At 37.5% G+C, this 19,668-nt stretch overlaps 2 protein-coding genes across 2 annotated transcripts; one reads left to right on the top strand and one right to left on the bottom strand.

Moving 5' to 3' along the window:
• Positions 1 to 405: 405 nt before the first annotated feature.
• Positions 406 to 3,213, bottom strand: LOC131180897 (ankyrin repeat-containing protein At5g02620-like). Its single transcript, XM_058149013.1, has 3 exons — positions 2,612 to 3,213; positions 2,088 to 2,503; positions 406 to 1,412 (listed from the first exon to the last, which is right to left on the bottom strand). Exons 1-3 carry the CDS (start codon positions 3,063 to 3,065, stop codon positions 441 to 443), a joined length of 1,842 nt encoding a protein of 613 aa, XP_058004996.1. The 5' UTR covers positions 3,066 to 3,213; the 3' UTR covers positions 406 to 440.
• Positions 3,214 to 11,590: 8,377 nt separating this feature from the next.
• LOC131180708 (uncharacterized) lies at positions 11,591 to 12,139 on the top strand. The gene has a single exon (XM_058148075.1). It carries the CDS (start codon positions 11,591 to 11,593, stop codon positions 12,137 to 12,139), a length of 549 nt encoding a protein of 182 aa, XP_058004058.1.
• Positions 12,140 to 19,668: the final 7,529 nt, after the last annotated feature.

Raw genomic sequence — 19,668 nt, 5'->3', positions numbered from 1 at the left:
AAACCTAACTCATTGTTGCGGGTCTTATAGTATGATTATTTATAGCCATGAAAAGGTCCCATGTCATAAAAGAAAATCCAAATAAGTCAAGCAAACATTAAATGTAAAATATTTAGAAGATTTTAACCATGTATTTTAAATAAATTTTTTATATTATAATCACATGCCAAAAAAGGTTAATTTAGTTTGAAACTGTATCGTTTAAGGGTTTAATTCACTCAATTTCAATATTGAAGACCAAATTAAGTATTAGCTACTATACATGGCATTCCAGTTCATATATACAAATGGGATGTATTAAATACATATTTGCAAATCATTAGAAAAACCGTACATATATATATATATATATATATATATATATATATATATATATATATATATATATATATATATATATATATATATATCTACACATAAGATTTTATCATTGGGAATTATCAATATGCGTGATATCCTAAACCGTAATTGGGTTCAATATCAGACTTCGCACTTCCAACATTTAATTGGTTTGCTGCTACTTCCTCTACCACTTGCTCCTCTACATCTCTTTCTGTCTGTGTCTTCCGCCACATCTTTTTTCGCTGCCCAAGAATAGCAAAAATCACGGCTATAACAATAAAGTTCACTCCTAGGGCGCCACCACCCGCTGCCAGTATCCACACAGGCACCCATTCGTTGCCTCCACTATGTGGCGTGATCAACCAATTTGCCGCTAGAAAACTTGTTCCCATGCACAAAACTGCCAACCACATGACCCTATCAGCAATCTTAAGCACTCTGACCAGTGGTTTTCTTCGAAAGGGTATGATCCTGATGAGAACAATGACCACTGAAAGAGATGTGAACAATGCAATAGTGTTGCTTATTTCAAACACCTTAAAAGCTGTTGTTCTGGCTAGTATTGATTTCCCTTTCATAGGTCCATCTTGGTAGAGACCACCAGGAGGACTTATCCCTGCAGCAAAACTTACTGTTGCAATTAAAACAGCAACTACTATAATGGTGTTCCTGGAATTTTGCAGTGCCTCAATTTGCATCTTTCGCAGGTGATCACTAGTCTCTTTATCTAGTTCCTCTTGCGTTGGTTTTTGCTCATTTTCAGATCTTCTCGTATTACTTGTATGAACAACATAACTTGGTCGTGAATTGCTAACTGTGGTGAGATCTGTAGAATAAGGAGGCAATTTAATATCTTTATGCTCTATGTTGTCATCATTTCTTTCTCTAACCAGTGATGCCAAAGAGATCATAGCGCTCTGTTTACCGCCAGCTTTAACTAACAAGGCTTTAAGACTTTGTTTTTCTTCACCAGGAAACGCTACCCGTTCGAGTATGTCCAGTGCTGTGAGTCCTGAGTAATTCTGGGCGTTGATATCCAATAGCTTAGCCTTGATTAAGTACTCTGCAATCTAAAGATCACAATACATGTTAAAAACATTTGACAAGTCTTTGCAATAAACAAACATAGAAGATGTGGAGTTTAACTACAACAGTTTTTTTTGTTTTTTTGTTTTTTTTTTTTTAAGGATTAGTTGTAGTTGATTTAGATGGTTTATGTGGAGTTAATTTTCTGCTCAATTTGCCTCACCAGATTTTGCTTGTCAAATTTGTATCATGCTTGCTACTTCAATTTAAGGTTAAATTTGGATAGTAACAATGAATTTTAGGTTAGTAATACTGGAGTGATAATCTTAATCAGAATCTATTGTAAAAATAAATAAATAAATTGAAAATGATACTCAATCTAATAATAATACATTATATATAATTATATATATTTAAAGAAAAATTTTATCAAAACCTATTCCATTATAACCAGATTTAAGTAAGTTTTTTTCCTATATTTAAAGAAAAAAAAATTTATTTAAACATAATTTATTATGAATTCAAAACATAGATATATGATCCTATTATATATTATATTTTGGATTAAAATAAATCAGATATATGTGAATTTTCTATATTAAAAATTGGTTGAATACAGACATTGGGCAATTTGTATAGATAAGGGGGAAAAAAATAGAAAGAGTGCGCAAAGAAAAAGGAAAAAAAAATTAGGTAAAAGGTGAGAGAGAGACTCTTACTTCAAAGCACTCTTCGTAGGCAGCAAGATGTAAGACTGTATTACCCTGTTGGTCTCGGAAGCGGAGGAGGTTAGTGGTTGTGAAAATATTCTCCATGATAATGAAGGCACCGTAGTTGCCGGATTTAACAGCAAGGTGAAGTACAGATTCCCCTTGTCTTGTGAATAAATTGAAACATTCGGGAACTCTCGACAGAAATTCAAGAATGATGGCAGCGCTACCCTTCATTGTCGCCAAATGCAATGGTCCATACCCACTGTTATTAAGTACCATACAACCTTTGGGGGCAGATTCTAAAAGAATTCTTGTAATCTCCAAGCTACTCTTTTCACAAGCGAGATGCAGTGGTAAACACCCATTCATGTCACATTTCCAAGCAAAACTTGGCCTTGCTTCCAATATTGCCCACACAATTCCTGCACGGTAAACTCCATTAATTGAGTTTTATCTTGGTTGAGAAATTTTGAAAATATAGACACGAAACATTTTCAAGAACCGAAAGGGAAAAAAAGTTTATAACTTACTTGCGTTTTTTCTTGACACTGATTGGTGCAAAGCATTTGAAGGGTATCTAGCCTCTTCGATATCCATTAACCAACTTTGGTTGAGCAAGAGCTTAACTACATCAAGATGTCCTGTTCTACAAGCTATGGAAAATGCACTCTCGTTGACAGAGTTAAGTACAGCGGCTACCATTGGTTTGGTCTCTAAGAGCAGCATCACGATACCAGCAATTCCTTCTCGACAGGCCTCATGGAAAGGAGTCTCCCCTTGAATATTCTGAGCTGAAACCAAGTCAGGGCACATCTCTACAATTGCTCTAGCTAATTCTGTTTGCCCTTTTTTTATTGCCCAGTGTAGTGATGTGTTAGAGGAAAAAGATGATCGTTGTTGGAGCACTTCTTTGTGCTCCTGAGCTAATGTTTGAAAGGCAACTATATCATTTTCCCGAATGGCTTTGGATAGCCTTGGATCCATTTCCTTTTCGTCCTAGGCTTAAGACCAACAAAAGTATATGTTCATGTTTCAGAAATATTTATATGGGCAACAAAGAAAACAACCCATTCTTTCTGAAAAGGAAGAGAGCTCTTCTTAATTTCTTTGTTATTCTTCTCGGAACCTTCAAGGAATTAACGCATCTTCTATGTCCAAGCCGCCTTAAACGAAATTCATTAATGAAGTGGGAGAAGGGCTTCCAAAAGTCAATTCTAGTCCTTCTCGTGCCCTTCATGTACTCAAATAATTAATTAATACACAAATATATAATTGGATTTATATATACAAAAAATCAACATATTATAATTTAAAAAAAAAATCTATTCTATTTTTAACATTATCTTTAAAAGTAATGGTCGTATGCTATGTGCTTTAAGAATTTATCTATTGATTTCATATAACAAGTGAAACTAGGTTTTACCAACTGTAGACACTATATTTTGGTCGACCCTCAAATGCATAATTTGTGTAATTAATATACACTTTTCTTTTAAAGTTATAATTTCAAATATTTTCTTGAATGGATCTCACATTTTAATGTTGTCTTATCTCAGCTAATTATCTGACCACAGGTCATTTTCTCTAAACTAGTAATAGTCCAAATTGTCACCCAAATAAATAACAAATTGTTGGATCTCATGTTCGATCTGTTCAAATCAATGTCCGATCTTCGGACCATCCGATCTCACATTCTGTTGTTTTTTGATCTCGTTCCAAACTATGGTTAGTTTTATGATCAGGTATCTTGCTTGAATTGTTTAAATGTTTCTTAAACCAATTTAATGTTTTATCCGACCTCTAAATAATTGTCCTGATCCTAATAAGTTATTTCAACTATGACCTGATCTCAAGTCATTTTTCAAATCTTTACGGTTCCATGAATCACTCTTCAAATGTTTCAAAGCTTCAATTGATATTCGGTCACAAGGTTTTCCGATCTCATGTTCGTGTGCAATGATTTTTCAATCTCTTTAAGTGGTTTTATGTTTTATGATTGATAACCAATCTTAGGTTCAACTTTATTCAATCAATTAAGGGTTAATTCTATTTAGCGCTCACACAAACTTAGCTTAACATTTTTCGATCTCATCAAGAATCAATCATAAAAGAACTTAATTCATTTCAAAATGTGAAAAAGTACAAAGTCATTCAGCAAGAGGATCTTCCCTAGCCTGCTATTCAAATACATTTTCAACATTCTCTCTTTCCTCTCTCTCTTGTTCCTCCTCACTCTCAGCCTCAACCACCAGGGTGAGCTTCTCTAACTAAGTAGCTTCGTCCTCCTTGGCTCTTATCTCTTTACAGAATTGAGCCAGATCAGCAACTCGATAGGCCCGGGCGTCTTCTAGTTCCCTCTCCAGCTGAGCTATTCTCTCTTCATAAGATCTCACCTGGCCCTCTAAGTCAACGATCCGATCATTAGCAGCCGAAAGTTGGGTCCACGCAGTCGCTGCATCCTGAACCGCCTTGAGGATCTCCCTTCTTAAGAGATAGGCCTTTTTCCTGATCATCTATTGGTTCACGACTGCCTCCAAGCCCAAGCTCATTGTCTGGGTCAGAAAATCTTCAATGCTCTCCTGGGCCATTTGAGTCCGATCTTTAAGAAAACAAAGCGAAGTGCCCAAGACTTTCGTTAGATTGAGATTTCCCCAAACTGAGCATTTCCTCTCCAATGATTGAAGTAGGACCTGAGCGCCTCGGAAGAGCGGTTGGCTAGTTGGGACGGTTGGTCCAAAAGTACTGCCCTCTACACTCGAAGAGACTAGTGGTCGAAGAGGAGGCTCAACTAGCCGAGTGGGAGGCTCTGAAGTGATGACCTCTACTTCCGAGGTTGGCTGCTCTTGGGGTTGGAATGGAGAGCTCGGCACTTCAACAAAAGCCCGTCTCTGTGCTTGGGCAGCGGCAGCAGCTTCCTTTATCTCTAACACTTTTTGGGCGAGCTCGCTCTTCCACTTACGACTTTCTTTTGCGGTTTCACCCCCTACCATACCTGCACATAAAACAAGTTAGTGAGTTCACTAAGACTAAAGGACTTAAGATCTAGGTTTTACCGGTGCTAGGGCCGATGTCAGAGAGTTGCAGTTTGATGTTTTCATGGGGGATCACACTCATCATCCACCATTTCAGTTCAGCTATAATCACATCCGAACATGAATATTTGTAAGTGATCGCCTGGTTCTTCAATTTCTTCACCATGGCATCCTTGACCTCGTTCAGAGTGATCTTTTTTGGTGCTTTGGGGACCAAATAATTTCAATTACGCAGAATGCCCACGAAACCCTCAGGATCTTTACTCCTAAGAATAAAAAACTGATCTTTCCAATTCTTCAGCAAGGAAGGGAGATCGATGAAGAGCCCACAGTTCGACTTTGCTTAAAAAAACTAATATTCATCATCTTTTCATCAAGCAAGCCTGTGAAGTTCGGCGAAGACCTTCACTATGGGTTTAATTCCCTTAGCTCGGCAAAGACCTCTGAAGGCTATCAGAGTCCCCCAGGAGTTCAGATGTTCTTGAGCTACGTTAACTCAAGTGATATTTCAGAACGTCTCTATAAAATTGATCCAAGGGGAACCACACCTCGGCCTTCAGTTGTTCTTCATACACTATGATCAGATTGGATTCGTCAAAAAAGTGATCGGCCCAAGGATCCCCATGGCATCTAATAAGCTCGAAAGAGTCAGTCAGGAGATTGTATTCTTGACTAATTGATTAGAGATCAGCTACCCTTTGGACCGATGGGAGCTCATCCATAAGTAAATTCTCTTTCTTTGTGGCCGAAACTTGTATTTGCTTTGATCCCGCTGGCTGATTAGAGATTGGATTGACAGCTGTGGAAGATTTAGATTGCCCAAACAGCCCGGTAGCATCACCTTCTTTAGAGGACCACAAAAAGTGAACGGAGGGAGGGCTTGCAACTCTCTAACCTTCGGTACCGCTCATTTTTTAGAAATAAAGCTAAATTTGACCGAAAAAAGATTAAACTCTTACTAGATTGTCAATTAATGCTGGAAAAAGCTATGAATCGAGAGAGAGTGTAGAGTTGCTTAGAGAAATTGAAAAAGCAAAGTGTGCAAATGACTACCTCCCCCCCCTCCTATTTATATTTGTCCAAGTATTAAATGTTCGCGAGGCCCTAGGTGATGCATCGATAAGCGAAAATCTAGTTATTCCAATTCTGCGTCAAGAGAAAATTCGAGAAGGCGGGAGGAGATCGGACAAGTGAGGTTGATAGCAATAGAGTCCGGACGGAAGAGATCGGTTGAATGAAGGTTCGATTAGGGATCAGATCGGACAAGGTTATTAGTTAGAAGAGATCAGAAAGACGACCAATGCAATACGAATAATAAAAATAAGATAAAATAAAAACAAAATAAGTAAAATAAAATCGATGTTAAATAAAAGTCCATTTCATTTCCAAATGATCAAATTACATCATTCGGGCGATCTCCTCAGATCAATAATTACAAATATTCCTTACTTCACCCTACATTCTACCTACCTTACTTCCACAGTTTGGACACCATTCAATCCCAAAATAATGTTTAAGAAATAAATGGAGTTGGGAGGGTGGCTCTTATCAACTATAGTAAAGACTATGAGAAGCATGGTGTTATCATTAATGTCATCGATTAAAACCGAGCTATAATCGGGACCCCTGAGATGGTTAGGGGCCAAATAAACTTCAAGAGGCGGTCATTAGCAGTTCCCTTGCCCAAGATTGGTCTGTTGCTCGGACCAGTAAGCTGATTAAAGATCTGTACAGTAGTCATTTTCGACCCTAATTAGCTGATTAGTCTAGTTTTCTCGCTGTCATCAAATAACGTTCTCATAATTCTCTGATCGCCAGTATCATCCATTTTTAGGTCATGGGCGAAGAAGGCTACTGGAAAAAGATCAAGACCGTTGTGATGATGAAAATCTACTCTGGGGAAAATAAGGCCTAAAAGGAAAGCATATCAGAAATTTACCAGAGAAGGAAAAGTGGAAATGTGAGAATGACTTGCAGAACTCGAAACGGCTCATATATATAGGCCTTGGCATTTATTACTTGCAGAACTCGAAACGGCTCATTGGTAAGTGGAGAATTTAATGCTTCACTGCTATTCGAGGCTCACCAATATAGACCAGATACGAATAAGTGATAAGAAAGAGATCAGGAAGCGAGAAGAGATTAGACGCTGAAAGAATTGATTAAAAAGATCGGAATAGGAGGTCTCTGAGCTGCCAACCATAATAAGAGATCGGATAGACCGAGAAGTGGCCAACAGAGATTGGAAGGTTTGGGGAAGCAGGAGTTCAAAAGTCACTCTCCATCATGACCCTTGATCCACAAGGTTAACTCCCCCCCACCGTCAGATCTGAGTTGGTTAAAGCATCCCAGTACGCCTCAATCCATGCCGTTGATCCCACTTGTAAGGATGGGTTTTAGACCCTCAGATTAAAAGTAAATAACTGATTCTGCACTTTTCATTCCCAACCTTCAGATCCATTCTATAAGGCAAAACTTCTAACTATTGGATTAGAGAAGAAAGGACAGAAATTCTAAACTAAATCTCAACCCTCAATTTTTATTCTCTTTAATTCCAAGACGTGGGATCATGTCCTTTTAAATCCAGACTCTTCACTCTTTCTACTAAAATCCTGACCCTTCATTTTAAGACCCCGTTTCCTATAAATACCTGCGCACAACACTGTAGAAGGGGTCAAAAAGTCGCTACTCCATGGGTCTGTGTCATCACTCTGAAGTTCTCAGTCTTTAAGGTACTTTAGAAACAAGTTTTCTAAAGGGTCTTATGAGCTGAATTTTCAACACCACTCTTCAGTAGATTCGTGCAGTAGCATGGTGGTTTAACCATGGTTCGTCATAAGGGTTTTCGTTTCTGTCACTTCTAGCATCTCAAACGGCACTCTCGATTGTTTCAACCTTAGTGGTTCCAGCTTTACGTGAGACATCGGTACCTACTTTCCTATCATCTTATCAGCTCTCCACAGTAAATATCTTGATCGACTTTTCTGATTGAATGTAACTAAGCTATCTTTATGACGTAAGAACTTTTAGGATACCGTTTCATACCAAACTTTCAGGATAGATCCGTATCAGATTGACTTACCTCACAAATATTACTTTTGTCATGCTATTGTAACATGCACGTCATCTCAAGAGATTTTTATTTTTATTAGTGTAAGAATAAGAGTTCGGATTATATTGCTGGATTTTTGAAAAAATAGTAAAAGGATCGGATGAAAGTTAGGTAAATACGAATCATGACATGGAGAGTTCGGATCCGATTAAAGGGGAAATAATAGGGGTAAATAGATGTAGTTTGGGTAGATGTAGAAGGTTCGAGTAATTAACAAGAGGTCAGAAGTCAAGATTAGAAGAAAAGAGCTCGGACAATAAGATACGAGATCGAAAACCAATAAAAGAGCTCGGACAATAAGATACGAGATCGGAAACCAAGAAAAGAGCTCGGACAATAATAAAAATATCAAGGAATAACACGTAATTTATCACATTCTTTATATTATCCCGATCTTCTAGAGGGAGATCGGGAAAGAGTTCATCCCTTAGCCCCACAATTTTTATACCTTTATTAAAACTTGTTTTTTTAAAAATTGAGGAGATCGGGAGAGAGTCCTTTTCTTGAATCCCCATAGTTTTATATTTTATGAAGTTATTTCAGTATCAAATTAGGGAGATTGGGAGAGAGTCATTTCCTTGAATTCCCATAGTATTACATTTTATAAAGCTATTCAGTATAAAATAGGGGAGATCGGGAGAGAGTCCTCTCCTTGAAAACCCCGGCACTTACTTTTACAGAATTCTACAAACAAATTTAACACACATCTCAGTGATCGGTTCACGGGAAAGTCCTTCCAAGAATCCCTAACTTTATATTTTGGACCCAATGGAGAGTCCTTCTTGGGAGCCATATGCTTATATCACTAAGAAAGTTCTTCCTTCAGTTCGGCTTAGCTAAATAAAATACCATTGTTGTAAAACACTAAATAGTTTAACGTGAAACGATATGGATAAAGATTTTATGGATAATTATGCCGATGATGAGACATTCCCTATTTAATTGAGAGTCCTCATTAATGAAGGTAACTCTTTGGGTTTAAATTAACACATTTCTTTTGAATTAGAGTCCTAATTAAAAGGGATGAAAATCTATACCCACGTTGGTTCATGCACACACCTCACCCTCAATTATTTGGGATGCAATGATGAGGTAAATAACGAGTAAGCCAAGAGTCCTCCTTACTCATTGTGAGCCTCTAGGGATCAAATAATACCTTTCCGGGATTAGAGTCCTAATTCGGAGAGGGAAGTATTTAATAAATACATAACAAATATAAACTCAATTCACTTTAGGGTCATCCCATATACTCGTGTTCTTTGGACACCTCAGAATGGTGAAACATCAAATGTTCCTTTAATAAATAATAGGAACCAATATCGTAATTTTAACCCCAAAATTATCAATCTTAAATTATAAAAAGCACGTTATCAATCTATTTGCCCTCATAGAAGGACGATGTTGGGTGCTTAATACATTTTCCACACGTATATAGACCCCGTACTTAGAATCTTTGTTTCAGAAGTGATTTTTTAAATTTTTATTTTTATAAATAATTTTCTTTAATTTCTCTTAAAATTAAAATGGAGACTTCTTACTTTTCCATTTCGATGAAAATCGTAATCGTCAAACCATTGCGACAGCCAACAAAAACATAATTTTCACTTCTGGAAACAATCAGCGTTAAAAATGTGCAAGAACAGTGTTGGGTTGTTATCAGCGGCCCCAAAGCATTATTACTAATTTGTATATTCATATCATAATTAAATGTCGTTTGTCCAGGAGTAGCTTGCTCACCCATTTTTCCGAAGGAGACATACATGTCTGTCTTATTATTTACAAAGATTCTAGGAAAAAAGCTCCCCAGAGATGTGGAAGGTGGGTTTTAGAAAAGTAATATATGACAATAAGTAGAAGGATGATACAATGCTGCACTTCTTATCAACTCCTTTGATTTCTACTACGTACGTGGTCTCCGCACCACACAGTTCCGTTCCTCCAATTATGCATATCTCTCTCATGCTACTTAAACCGCTTGCTAAATTAATCACTACAAATATGATATTTATTTATAAAATTAATTAAATTCAATTAATTTTAAATTTGTGACTTTATTAATTTAAAAATCATTTATAAATTCGATTAAAATTAGTAGGATGTAGCTACGTGTGACTAATTTCATAAAGTTAATATTTTAAAATTTTTATTTTGTTACAAAATAAACACATTGAATATGAAATTATAAATAAATCTCATAAAATTTTATGAAAATTATTTATACTAATTTTTTTTTTTTTTTATAAATTCAAAGCTGTTAAAATAAAATTGAAAAATCAATTTAGTAAATTATCTGAGAATCTAATTGTAAAATTCTCAAATAATTGAGGCCCTTCACATTCCCCCACGAGAATTGTCACAAACAGGGCTTAACATATAAAGGCCCAATGTAATAATTTAACATGGTGGAAAATATACAGAGGCTGGTGGTTCCCACATAATCCAGAGGAGTTTTACTTTTTACGTGGAAACATAAATTACGTTGCCCAACTGCATTTGGTTGGTCAAGTGTTCAGATGGTCGGAGCAGTTCCAACTAAATGAAAATCAACAAGTTCCTCTTGACAATAAATTTTAACATAAATGAACCAAATATAATATAATATAACATATAAAATGGGATAGAAAATGCCTAATTAAGACGCAATTACCTCTATTTTGTTCATTTCTAGTATCAGGTAAAAGAATAAATGAAGGTACTATCAGTTTTAGTCAGATCTTTATAGTTTTCACCGTGCACAACTTTTTTTAACAACCTAACACTTGCAATTGAACATAAAGAATATTGTAGCATATTTATACATCATTTCTTGAAACATGCATCATTGACTAATGGTTCATCTCTTTCCCTATCATGAAATGGTAAAAATACGAAACTCATGGTCAAAAACCCAGTATTTTCCCAACAATCCACCAAACCCAAAACCCAAAATTGGTTAACCCAGTACATCAATTCACATGAAGGAAATTTGACTTTTGCATATAGATTTATAATTACATGAAGTTGTGAGTTGACTGTACCTTCTTAAAGACAATAACACTACTCCAAATTTCACTGCAAATTCAAGTTTCAAGCTTATCACCAACATATATCACATTAAAAAAAAAAAAATTTGTAACAGAAATTTATGGGAAAAAAAAAAAGAAAGAGTTGCACTTGCAACAAATGGCCACAGAGAGCCAGAAAGGCAAAAGAAATAAAAGGGGCGTTGAGAATAAGAAACAGAGAGATTAATAATAGCTTTTGGGCAGCAAGAAAACTTTGCAGGATTTTTCTTTAATTCCTAATAAGCCTTTCAAAACAAAGCATAATATATATAAACTACGGCCTAGGCTTACCTGAACAATGGGAAAATTCAAGGATCTACCATGATTAATGGAGCATCAATGATGGACTATCGGACTCAATTAACGGGGCCTCTCTTTGATCAGGGGAATCACAAAGCATTTGTTCCGATGTTGGTTTTCTTATTGTGGCAAATATGGAAATCTAGGAACTCTCTCACCTTCAGAAATGAATCAACAAACTTTCAAGGAGTGATCTCTGTAGCTCTACACAGTATGGAAGATTTCTCTAATGCTCATTCTCTCCCAAATCCCTCGGATCATCTCATTACAGAATCTCCACAACAATGGAACCCCACCCCACACAACCCCGCTCCTCCTGATATGATAAAGATTAACTTTGATGGAGCAACTACTGAACACCTTAAAATTGGAGCATATGCAGCAGTAGCAAAAGATCATACAGGCACCATTTGTGGCTGGTCTTGCAACCGTCTCCCAGCTATCTATGATCCTCTGACCTGTGAAGCTATTGCGTGCAAGGAAAAAATCCTTCTAGCCAAGGCAAAGGGTTTTTCTCAAATTATCATTGAAGGGGACTCTCTCCAAGTTACCCGATCCTTGCAAGGTTGACCTCTTTCAATTGAAATCAAGGATGTGATTGAAGACGTTCTTTCCTTAGCTCCTAGTTTTCAAGAGGTCAACTTCTGTTTTATTCGTAGGGAATGTAATTCAACAGCTCATGAACTTGCCTCTAAATCTCTATGTGATGTATCTTTCACTTGAATCCCATGCTTCAAATTTACTTTGTATTTGACCATTTGGTCTGATGCTTCTTTCAATGAAATATCTTTCCAAAAAAAAAAAAAAGAAAAAGAAAACAATGGGAAACTTCAAAACCCATCACTGGTTATAAATATAAAAGCGGTACATAAACCACGCTGCAGTCAATTTAAACAGAGGATAAACCCAATGATCAACTTTAATTAATGTAAAAACCACCATTGTTCCTTACATAACGCGTATGCCTCAAAGGCGGACTCCAAACACCCAAAAGCACCCACCTTCATTTGCGCTCTACTCATTAAGAAACAAAATCTCAGTATTTCTAAACGCGGCATGAACACCAACAACCAAAATCCCAATAATTAAGGCATCAACACATTTAATGCCACGTAGGTACAGTGGCTTCACAGCTGGTTTTGGGTTTTTTTATTTAGGGTAACAGTCCCTCCTTCTACCGCAGTAGGCGGTTTTCCCCCGCCCTTCTGGGTGGGGGAGGGCCACCGTTCTCCTTGCTCGGGGCCGTAGATTGTCTTTTGGTGAGACTCAACCGGTAGAAAATCAAAGAGAGTTGTCATGGCTGCTTGGAGATTCGTCGTGCTGGCTTCTGTATCTCTGCATGCAGGGTTGGTTTGAAGCAACCTGTAGAGCTTATTAGTTTGTGTTTGTTTTGTTTTTTCCTCTGATTCGTATAGTGTTGCTAGTGTTTAGAGGCTGATTTGGTCATGGGAAGGCCGCAATCTGGAGTCTTTACCCACATTTATAATGGCTGACTCTCAAAGCCTTGAATGGCTGAGGAGCTGCAACGCCTTTTCATCTAGGTCTTTACTAGCACACACATGGTTGGAGTGTTGGTGTTTAGTTTTAACACATCTCTTCCTTCCCTTGTTGCTGGGTGTTTTTCTCTCTTGGGGCTTGGCTATGCTTGGTGCTCTCTGTTCTTCCTTGAGCTTTGATTCCTGGATGACAGCCATGGAGATGGAGGTGGCAGTGGTAGCTGCCAAGTTTCTTCTTCCATAGCCAGGGTTTGTGGGTGTGCTGGGTTATGTGCTGGTCTTGTTAGCCATGGGTTGTTTGCAAATGAGCCGAGCTGCATTATTTCAAGGCCTTCGGTCTGTTCTTTAGCTCTCGTATTTGTAATTGGGCTTAGCCTATGTTTCTCTTTCCTTATAATGAATTTTCTATCTTCTGAACTCAAGTCAACTAATTTTCTGTCCTCTGAGATTAAAAAAAAAAAAAAAAAAAACAATACTTGTTTCTTTCTTGCAAGAATGGAACGAAACAAAAGCCAGAAACCAAAGCAATCAGACTAGTCCTTGTAAGTGCACTTACCTCAACTCACCTACTCTATACAGTAGAGCAAATCATGTACACTGCAAAGTTGCTAAATAGGCTTAACTCAACTGCTCCCACCCTCAAACATGCCACAAAGTCCAATCATTGTCCCACCCTCAAACATGCCACAAAGTCCAATCATTGTCAAGAAAACGCACGGACAAGAAATCATCCATTAAGAACTACAATGCCAAATCTCCATCCTCAAAATATAACCTCTCCATGGCTGAAAAGGTGAAATGCAACACATAATCATCTGCTCTAATTATGGGTAAGGCCCACAATATGACAACAGCCGTATAACACACCAAGCCAACAGAAAAACTATCAACTAACCTCTCCATGATTGAAAGAATCTAATGCAATATATAATTATCGACGCCAATTATGGGTAAGTAAACCCATAATACCAAATTTCCATAAGAGAAGCCGTGTAACCCACAGCCTAGCAGAAAAACTATACGGTAATGAAGGACGGACAGAAAACGGCATAATAAATGGAGAAATATTGTCGTTTTCTCTCTAGAGTGCCTGAAAATAAAGCATATTTGGGAAGCAGATGAGAGACGGTCAAAAGCAAGAAACAGGTCCAAGCAAAAACAAACGAAAACAACTGTGCAATTGAATAAGGAAGATAGAGACAAATTAAATTGAAAAGACATTTTTGCCCTCAAAACACTGTAAATCTACGATGCAATCTTCCACGAACTTTAATGCATGGTAAGGAAGATAAAGACAAATTAAATTGAAAAGATATTTTTGCCTTCAAACTTTAATGATAGTTATGTACTTAGTATAATGTTCCTGTTATTATTTTAATTTAATTTTAAATTATATTTTAAATTAAATAAATTATTATCATTAAATTAATTTTAAATTAAAAATTTTCTTTTATTTAATTTAAATAAATATTTACTTGTTATAATAATAAATTTTTAATTAATTTATAATATAATTAATTAAAATATTTATTTAATTCTTTATATATATATATATATATATATAAGTTTTCATGATTATTTCATTTAAAATATAATAAATATACTTTATTTAAAAAATAATTTAAATTTTATAAAATTTTTATATTTTATCTGATAATTTATATAAATAAATATTTATTTTTATATAAATTATAAAAAATATATTAAATTAATAAAAAAATAATATTATTTTAAATATATATAAATATAATATTTTTATTATTAATACAATAAAAAAATTAAATTACAAATAATAAATTTAATTATTTAATTTTAATAATAATGAAAATATATGTAACACCCCTGATTTTTATATATTATTATTGGGCTTCGTGTAGGTATCCTCAATTCGCGGAAATTCGACAGTTGTCCGGATCTGTGAATTTGGCGAAACAGACCCACTGGAAAAAAAGTCCGAATTGGATCGAGATTTTGGCTACCCCACCATTGTTAGGCATCGAAACGCGTTCGAAGTCGGAATCGGCAAAGTTAAACCCGAACCTTACTTTTTCGTAATTTTCTAGTGCTTAAATAGGATTAAAAATCCATAAAATATTCGTGGTAGCTTAGAAAATTACGATTCTTTTTGCAATAGCTTAGTAATATTTCTAAGGACCGCGGGGCAAAGTTTTATAATTTTTAGAGCTTGTTTGGGCAGTTTTTGCAAAAATGATCAATAATAAGGACTAAATTGAAATTTTGCGTATTGTGATTGGTGATTGATTTGATGGGCTCAGGAGGGGCTGTGTGATATGATTGAACTGTTGATATATGGATTGTGAACATAGAAGTGCGTTTTTAGCCCTTTTGCAGGTTGGGTAGGTCTTAGGTATAGGGGAGACTCTGCCGGATTTTCGGCACGACTTAGGACGTAATTGGTCTTTTTCTTTGTTCGTATTGAGTCAGATTGTATTAAATAAATGTAATATGATTGTCAGGTGAGCCGGGACAGCCTTCTTCCTCCGCCCAGCCGCCACAGTGACCACCATCAAGTCTGTGAGTAAAATATTAATTTTAATTGTAATTTCGATATTATTATATATTCAGCATGCCCATGCATCACTTATATGCATATATTTATGTAGTTAAACTCTAGGTACGATTTATGATGCATTGATAACTGTTAAAGTGCCATGATGTTGTTGTGGTAATTTGGAGCAGTGTGCGTGCGTTGGCGTGCGTGTGATGTGGTGTGGACTATGGATAGGACGGGTAGTCACGGCTTGAGTTCTTCGCTGGGACCCGATCCTTCGAGGGGTAGTCACGGCTTGAGTTCTTCGCTGGGACCCTCGATTTGGTTTATTAAGCGAAAGTCCGGCTTGAGTTCTTCGGCACCAGGTTGGATTTAAGAGAGTCAGATAGGGATCACCCCATATGTTATGATTGATGCTACGAGTGCGTGAGTGCTCCAAATTACCTTTTGATGTTATGATGTGAAAATGATGTTGATGTTGCATTTCACTCTACAGGTGCATTAGTTTTAGATAGTTATAGAGATTATGGTTAAAATTGATAGTTTACTCTCGAGTCTAACGCTCACTCTGCTCAATATTTTTTCAAGCTACGTGAGGATTTTATTTTTGGTTAACCTGCTTTTCTCCTTCGCAGGTTGTTTATCAATATTTGCGTAATTTTATTTACTCCTAGAATTTCTGCATGTGTTAGAAGTATTTATTTCATTATGGTCTGTAATATTATTATCATGTTGGACCTGTAAACGTATAATGATATGTATGTTTGATGGATTGGATGAGGGAGCTGAGCTCCCATTTATTTTTATAAGGATATGACTATGTGGAGGGTGAGCTGAGCTCCCCAATTGAGTATTTATTATGTTTACAGGTCGGATGAGTCGAAAACTCCCCGTTGGAAAGTCCATTTTATGGCCGGATTCTGTCCGTTTGGTTTCTTGAAATTGGGCCTAAATGGGCCTTAGAGTTGGGTTAATGAACAGTTAGGCTTACTACGGGCCTCGGGGGCTTTAGGCTGGCCCAGGTCCTAGTGCCGGTCCGGCCCATAGGTTGGGTCGTGACAAATGTGGTATCAGAGCTTAGGCTCCAGATTCTTAGGGAATGTTCATCTAAAGTGTTGGGAAGAGTCTACTAGAGTCACATGCGAGTATAGGATTCTGCTTGCCTTTTCTGTAATTCTTTGTTTCTAGATTCTACGTTATACCTCTGGAAATATAAGATTACCTCAGTTAGTGTCTTGATTTTCGTGGAGTACATAGAAACATGAAATAGATTTAGCAAACTTATTGAGATCTACCTTGGAAACACGTACTCCAATAAATACTATATTTTCGTCAGTATGGGTTTAAATGGTGTGCCCATTTCGTGCAAGGCACGAGTACATAAAAGTGAGTCTTGAAAGTACAGTTGCCCTAGATAAGGATAAGGATACCATTGCTGGCAGTCATCAGTGGATGACCCAGACAGAATAAGTTTATGATAATAGAAGATTCAAGAGAGATAAGAGATTAAGAGACCATTGATTCAGGAGGTACATGAGTTGATGGATCAAGGTTTAATCCTAGATCTTTCAGATGAGGGGGTATTGTTGGCTCACTTTTTAGTGAGGCCAGACTTGAGGGACAGAGTTAGAGTTTCCCAGCACAGAGACCAACAATTGATGAAGTCATAGAAAGAGTACAGCAAGGTGAAGGTGGTGAGTTTGGATTTGCCAATGATGGTGCCCTAGTACAAGGTTCTAGGATATGTGTGCCCGATGTAGACAACCTCAGGAATGAAATCATGCGAGAGGCACACTACACACTGTACAGTGTCCACCCAGGTTCCACCAAGATGTACCATGATGTGAAAGATAGCTATTGGTGGAATGGCATGAAGAGAGACATAGCGGACTTTGTGTCCAAGTGCTTGACTTGTCAGAAGGTGAAGTTTGAACACCAGAGATCGTCAGGGAAGCTGCAAGAGCTCCCTATCCCAGAATGGAAGTGGGAAATGATCACTATGGATTTTGTGACTGGGTTGCCTCGTACCACGCGAGGATATGATTCGATATGGGTAATTGTAGACCGCTTGACCAAATCAGCTCACTTCTTACCTGTGAAGACTACATATTCTGTGGCACAGTACGCCCGGCTCTACATTCGAGAAATAGTCAGATTGCATAAAGTTTCGGCTTCCATAATATCTGATAGAGGGCCCCAGTTCACTTCTCGGTTTTGGAGAAAGTTGCAGGAGGCACTTGGCACACAGTTGAACTTCAGTACGGCCTTCCACCCTCAGACAGACGGACAGTCCGAAAGGACAATCCAGACACTGGAAGACATGCTTCGCATGAGTGTCTTGGATTTTGGAGGTCAATGGGATGAGTAGCTAACTTTGGTGGAGTTTGCCTACAACAACAGTTACCATTCCAGCATAGGGATGGTACCCTATGAGGCACTATATGGAAGAAAGTGTAGGTCTCCTCTGTGTTGGACAGAAATGGGAGAAGCAAAGGTGCATGATGTAGACCTAGTGCAGTACACTTCAGAGATAGTTCCTTTAATCAGGGAACGATTGAAAACAGCTTTCAGTAGGCAGAAGAGTTATGCAGACCCCAGACGGAGGGATATGGAGTTTGCAGTAGGCGACTATGTATTCCTGAAGGTTTCTCCGATGAAGGGAGTCATGAGATTTGGAAAGAAGGGCAAGTTGGCACCTCCGTATATTGGACCTTTTGAGGTTACTGATAGAGTTGGAGCAGTTGCCTACCGGTTGGAGCTACCACCCAACCTTTCTCACGTTCATCCCGTGTTTCACATCTCCATGCTCAGGAAATACATTCCAGATCCTTCTCATGTACTACAACCAGATGTAATAGAGCTAAAAGAGAACTTGACATTTGAGGAGCAACCTGTAGCCATAGTGGACTACCAAGTGAGACAGCTAAGATCAAAACAGATCCCTATGGTTAAGGTTTTGTAGAGGAGCCAGTCAGTGGAAGAGTGCACCTGGGAGTCAGAACGGGACATGCGTAGCAAGTACCCTTATCTGTTCAATGTGTAATCATGTACTTTATTCTGCCTTGTGTAAAAATTCGAGGACGAATTTTCTGTAAGGGGGGAAGAATGTAACACCCCTGATTTTTTTATATTATTATTGGGCTTCGTGTAGGTATCCTCAATTCGCGGAAATTCGGCTTGTCGGATCGTGAATTTCCGCCGAACAGAACCATCTGGAAAAATCTCCGAATTGGATCGAGATTTTGGCTACCCCACCATTGTTAGGCATCCCGAGCACGTTCCCGAAGTCGGAATTGGCAAAGGTAAACCCGAACCTTACTTTTTCGTAATTTTCTAGTGCTTAAATAGGATTAAAAATCCATAAAATATTCGTGGTAGCTTAGAAAATTACGATTCTTTTTGCAATAGCTTAGTAATATTGCTAAGGACCGCGGGGCAAAGTTTTATAATTTTTAGAGCTTGTTTGGGCAGTTTTTGCAAAAATGATCAATAATAAGGACTAAATTGAAATTTTACGTATTGTGATTGGTGATTGATTTGATGGGCCCAGGAGGGGCTGTGTGATATGATTGAACTGTTGATATATGGATTGTGAACATAGAAGTGCGTTTTTAGCCCTTTTGCAGGTTGGGTAGGTCCTAGGTATAGGGGAGACTCTGCCGGATTTTCGGCACGACTTAGGACGTAATTGGTCTTTTTCTTTGTTCGTATTGAGTCAGATTGTATTAAATAAATGTAATATGATTGTCAGGTGAGCCGGGACAGCCTTCTTCCTCCGCCCAGCCGCCACAGTGACCACCGTCAAGTCTGTGAGTAAAATATTAATTTTAATTGTAATTTCGATATTATTATATATTCAGCATGCCCATGCATCACTTATATGCATATATTTATGTAGTTAAACTCTAGGTACGATTTATGATGCATTGATAACTGTTAAAGTGCCATGATGTTGTTGTGGTAATTGGAGCAATGTGCGTGCGTTGGCGTGCGTGTGATGTGGTGTGGACTATGGATAGGACGGGTAGTCACGGCTTGAGTTCTTCGCTGGGACCCGATCCTTCGAGGGGTAGTCACGGCTTGAGTTCTTC

Source organism: Hevea brasiliensis, chromosome 6, assembly GCF_030052815.1.
Source record: "Hevea brasiliensis isolate MT/VB/25A 57/8 chromosome 6, ASM3005281v1, whole genome shotgun sequence".
Lineage (NCBI taxonomy): Eukaryota > Viridiplantae > Streptophyta > Magnoliopsida > Malpighiales > Euphorbiaceae > Hevea > Hevea brasiliensis.
The sequence above is the reverse complement of the archived record's forward strand: the minus strand, read 5'-3'. Positions and strand labels throughout refer to the sequence as shown.

What these genes read in the sequence shown, in the direction of transcription:
- LOC131180897 (XM_058149013.1), bottom strand. Translation starts at nt 3,065, where the DNA reads ATGGATCCAAGGCTATCCAAAGCCATTCGGGAAAATGATATAGTTGCC. An exon ending in AGTGTCAAGAAAAAACGCAA is followed by an intron (nt 2,504 to 2,611) that starts GTAAGTTATAAA and finishes TTTACCGTGCAG; the next exon opens with GAATTGTGTGGGCAATATTG. An exon ending in CCTACGAAGAGTGCTTTGAA is followed by an intron (nt 1,413 to 2,087) that starts GTAAGAGTCTCT and finishes TGTGATCTTTAG; the next exon opens with ATTGCAGAGTACTTAATCAA.
- LOC131180708 (XM_058148075.1), top strand. Translation starts at nt 11,591, where the DNA reads ATGATTAATGGAGCATCAATGATGGACTATCGGACTCAATTAACGGGG.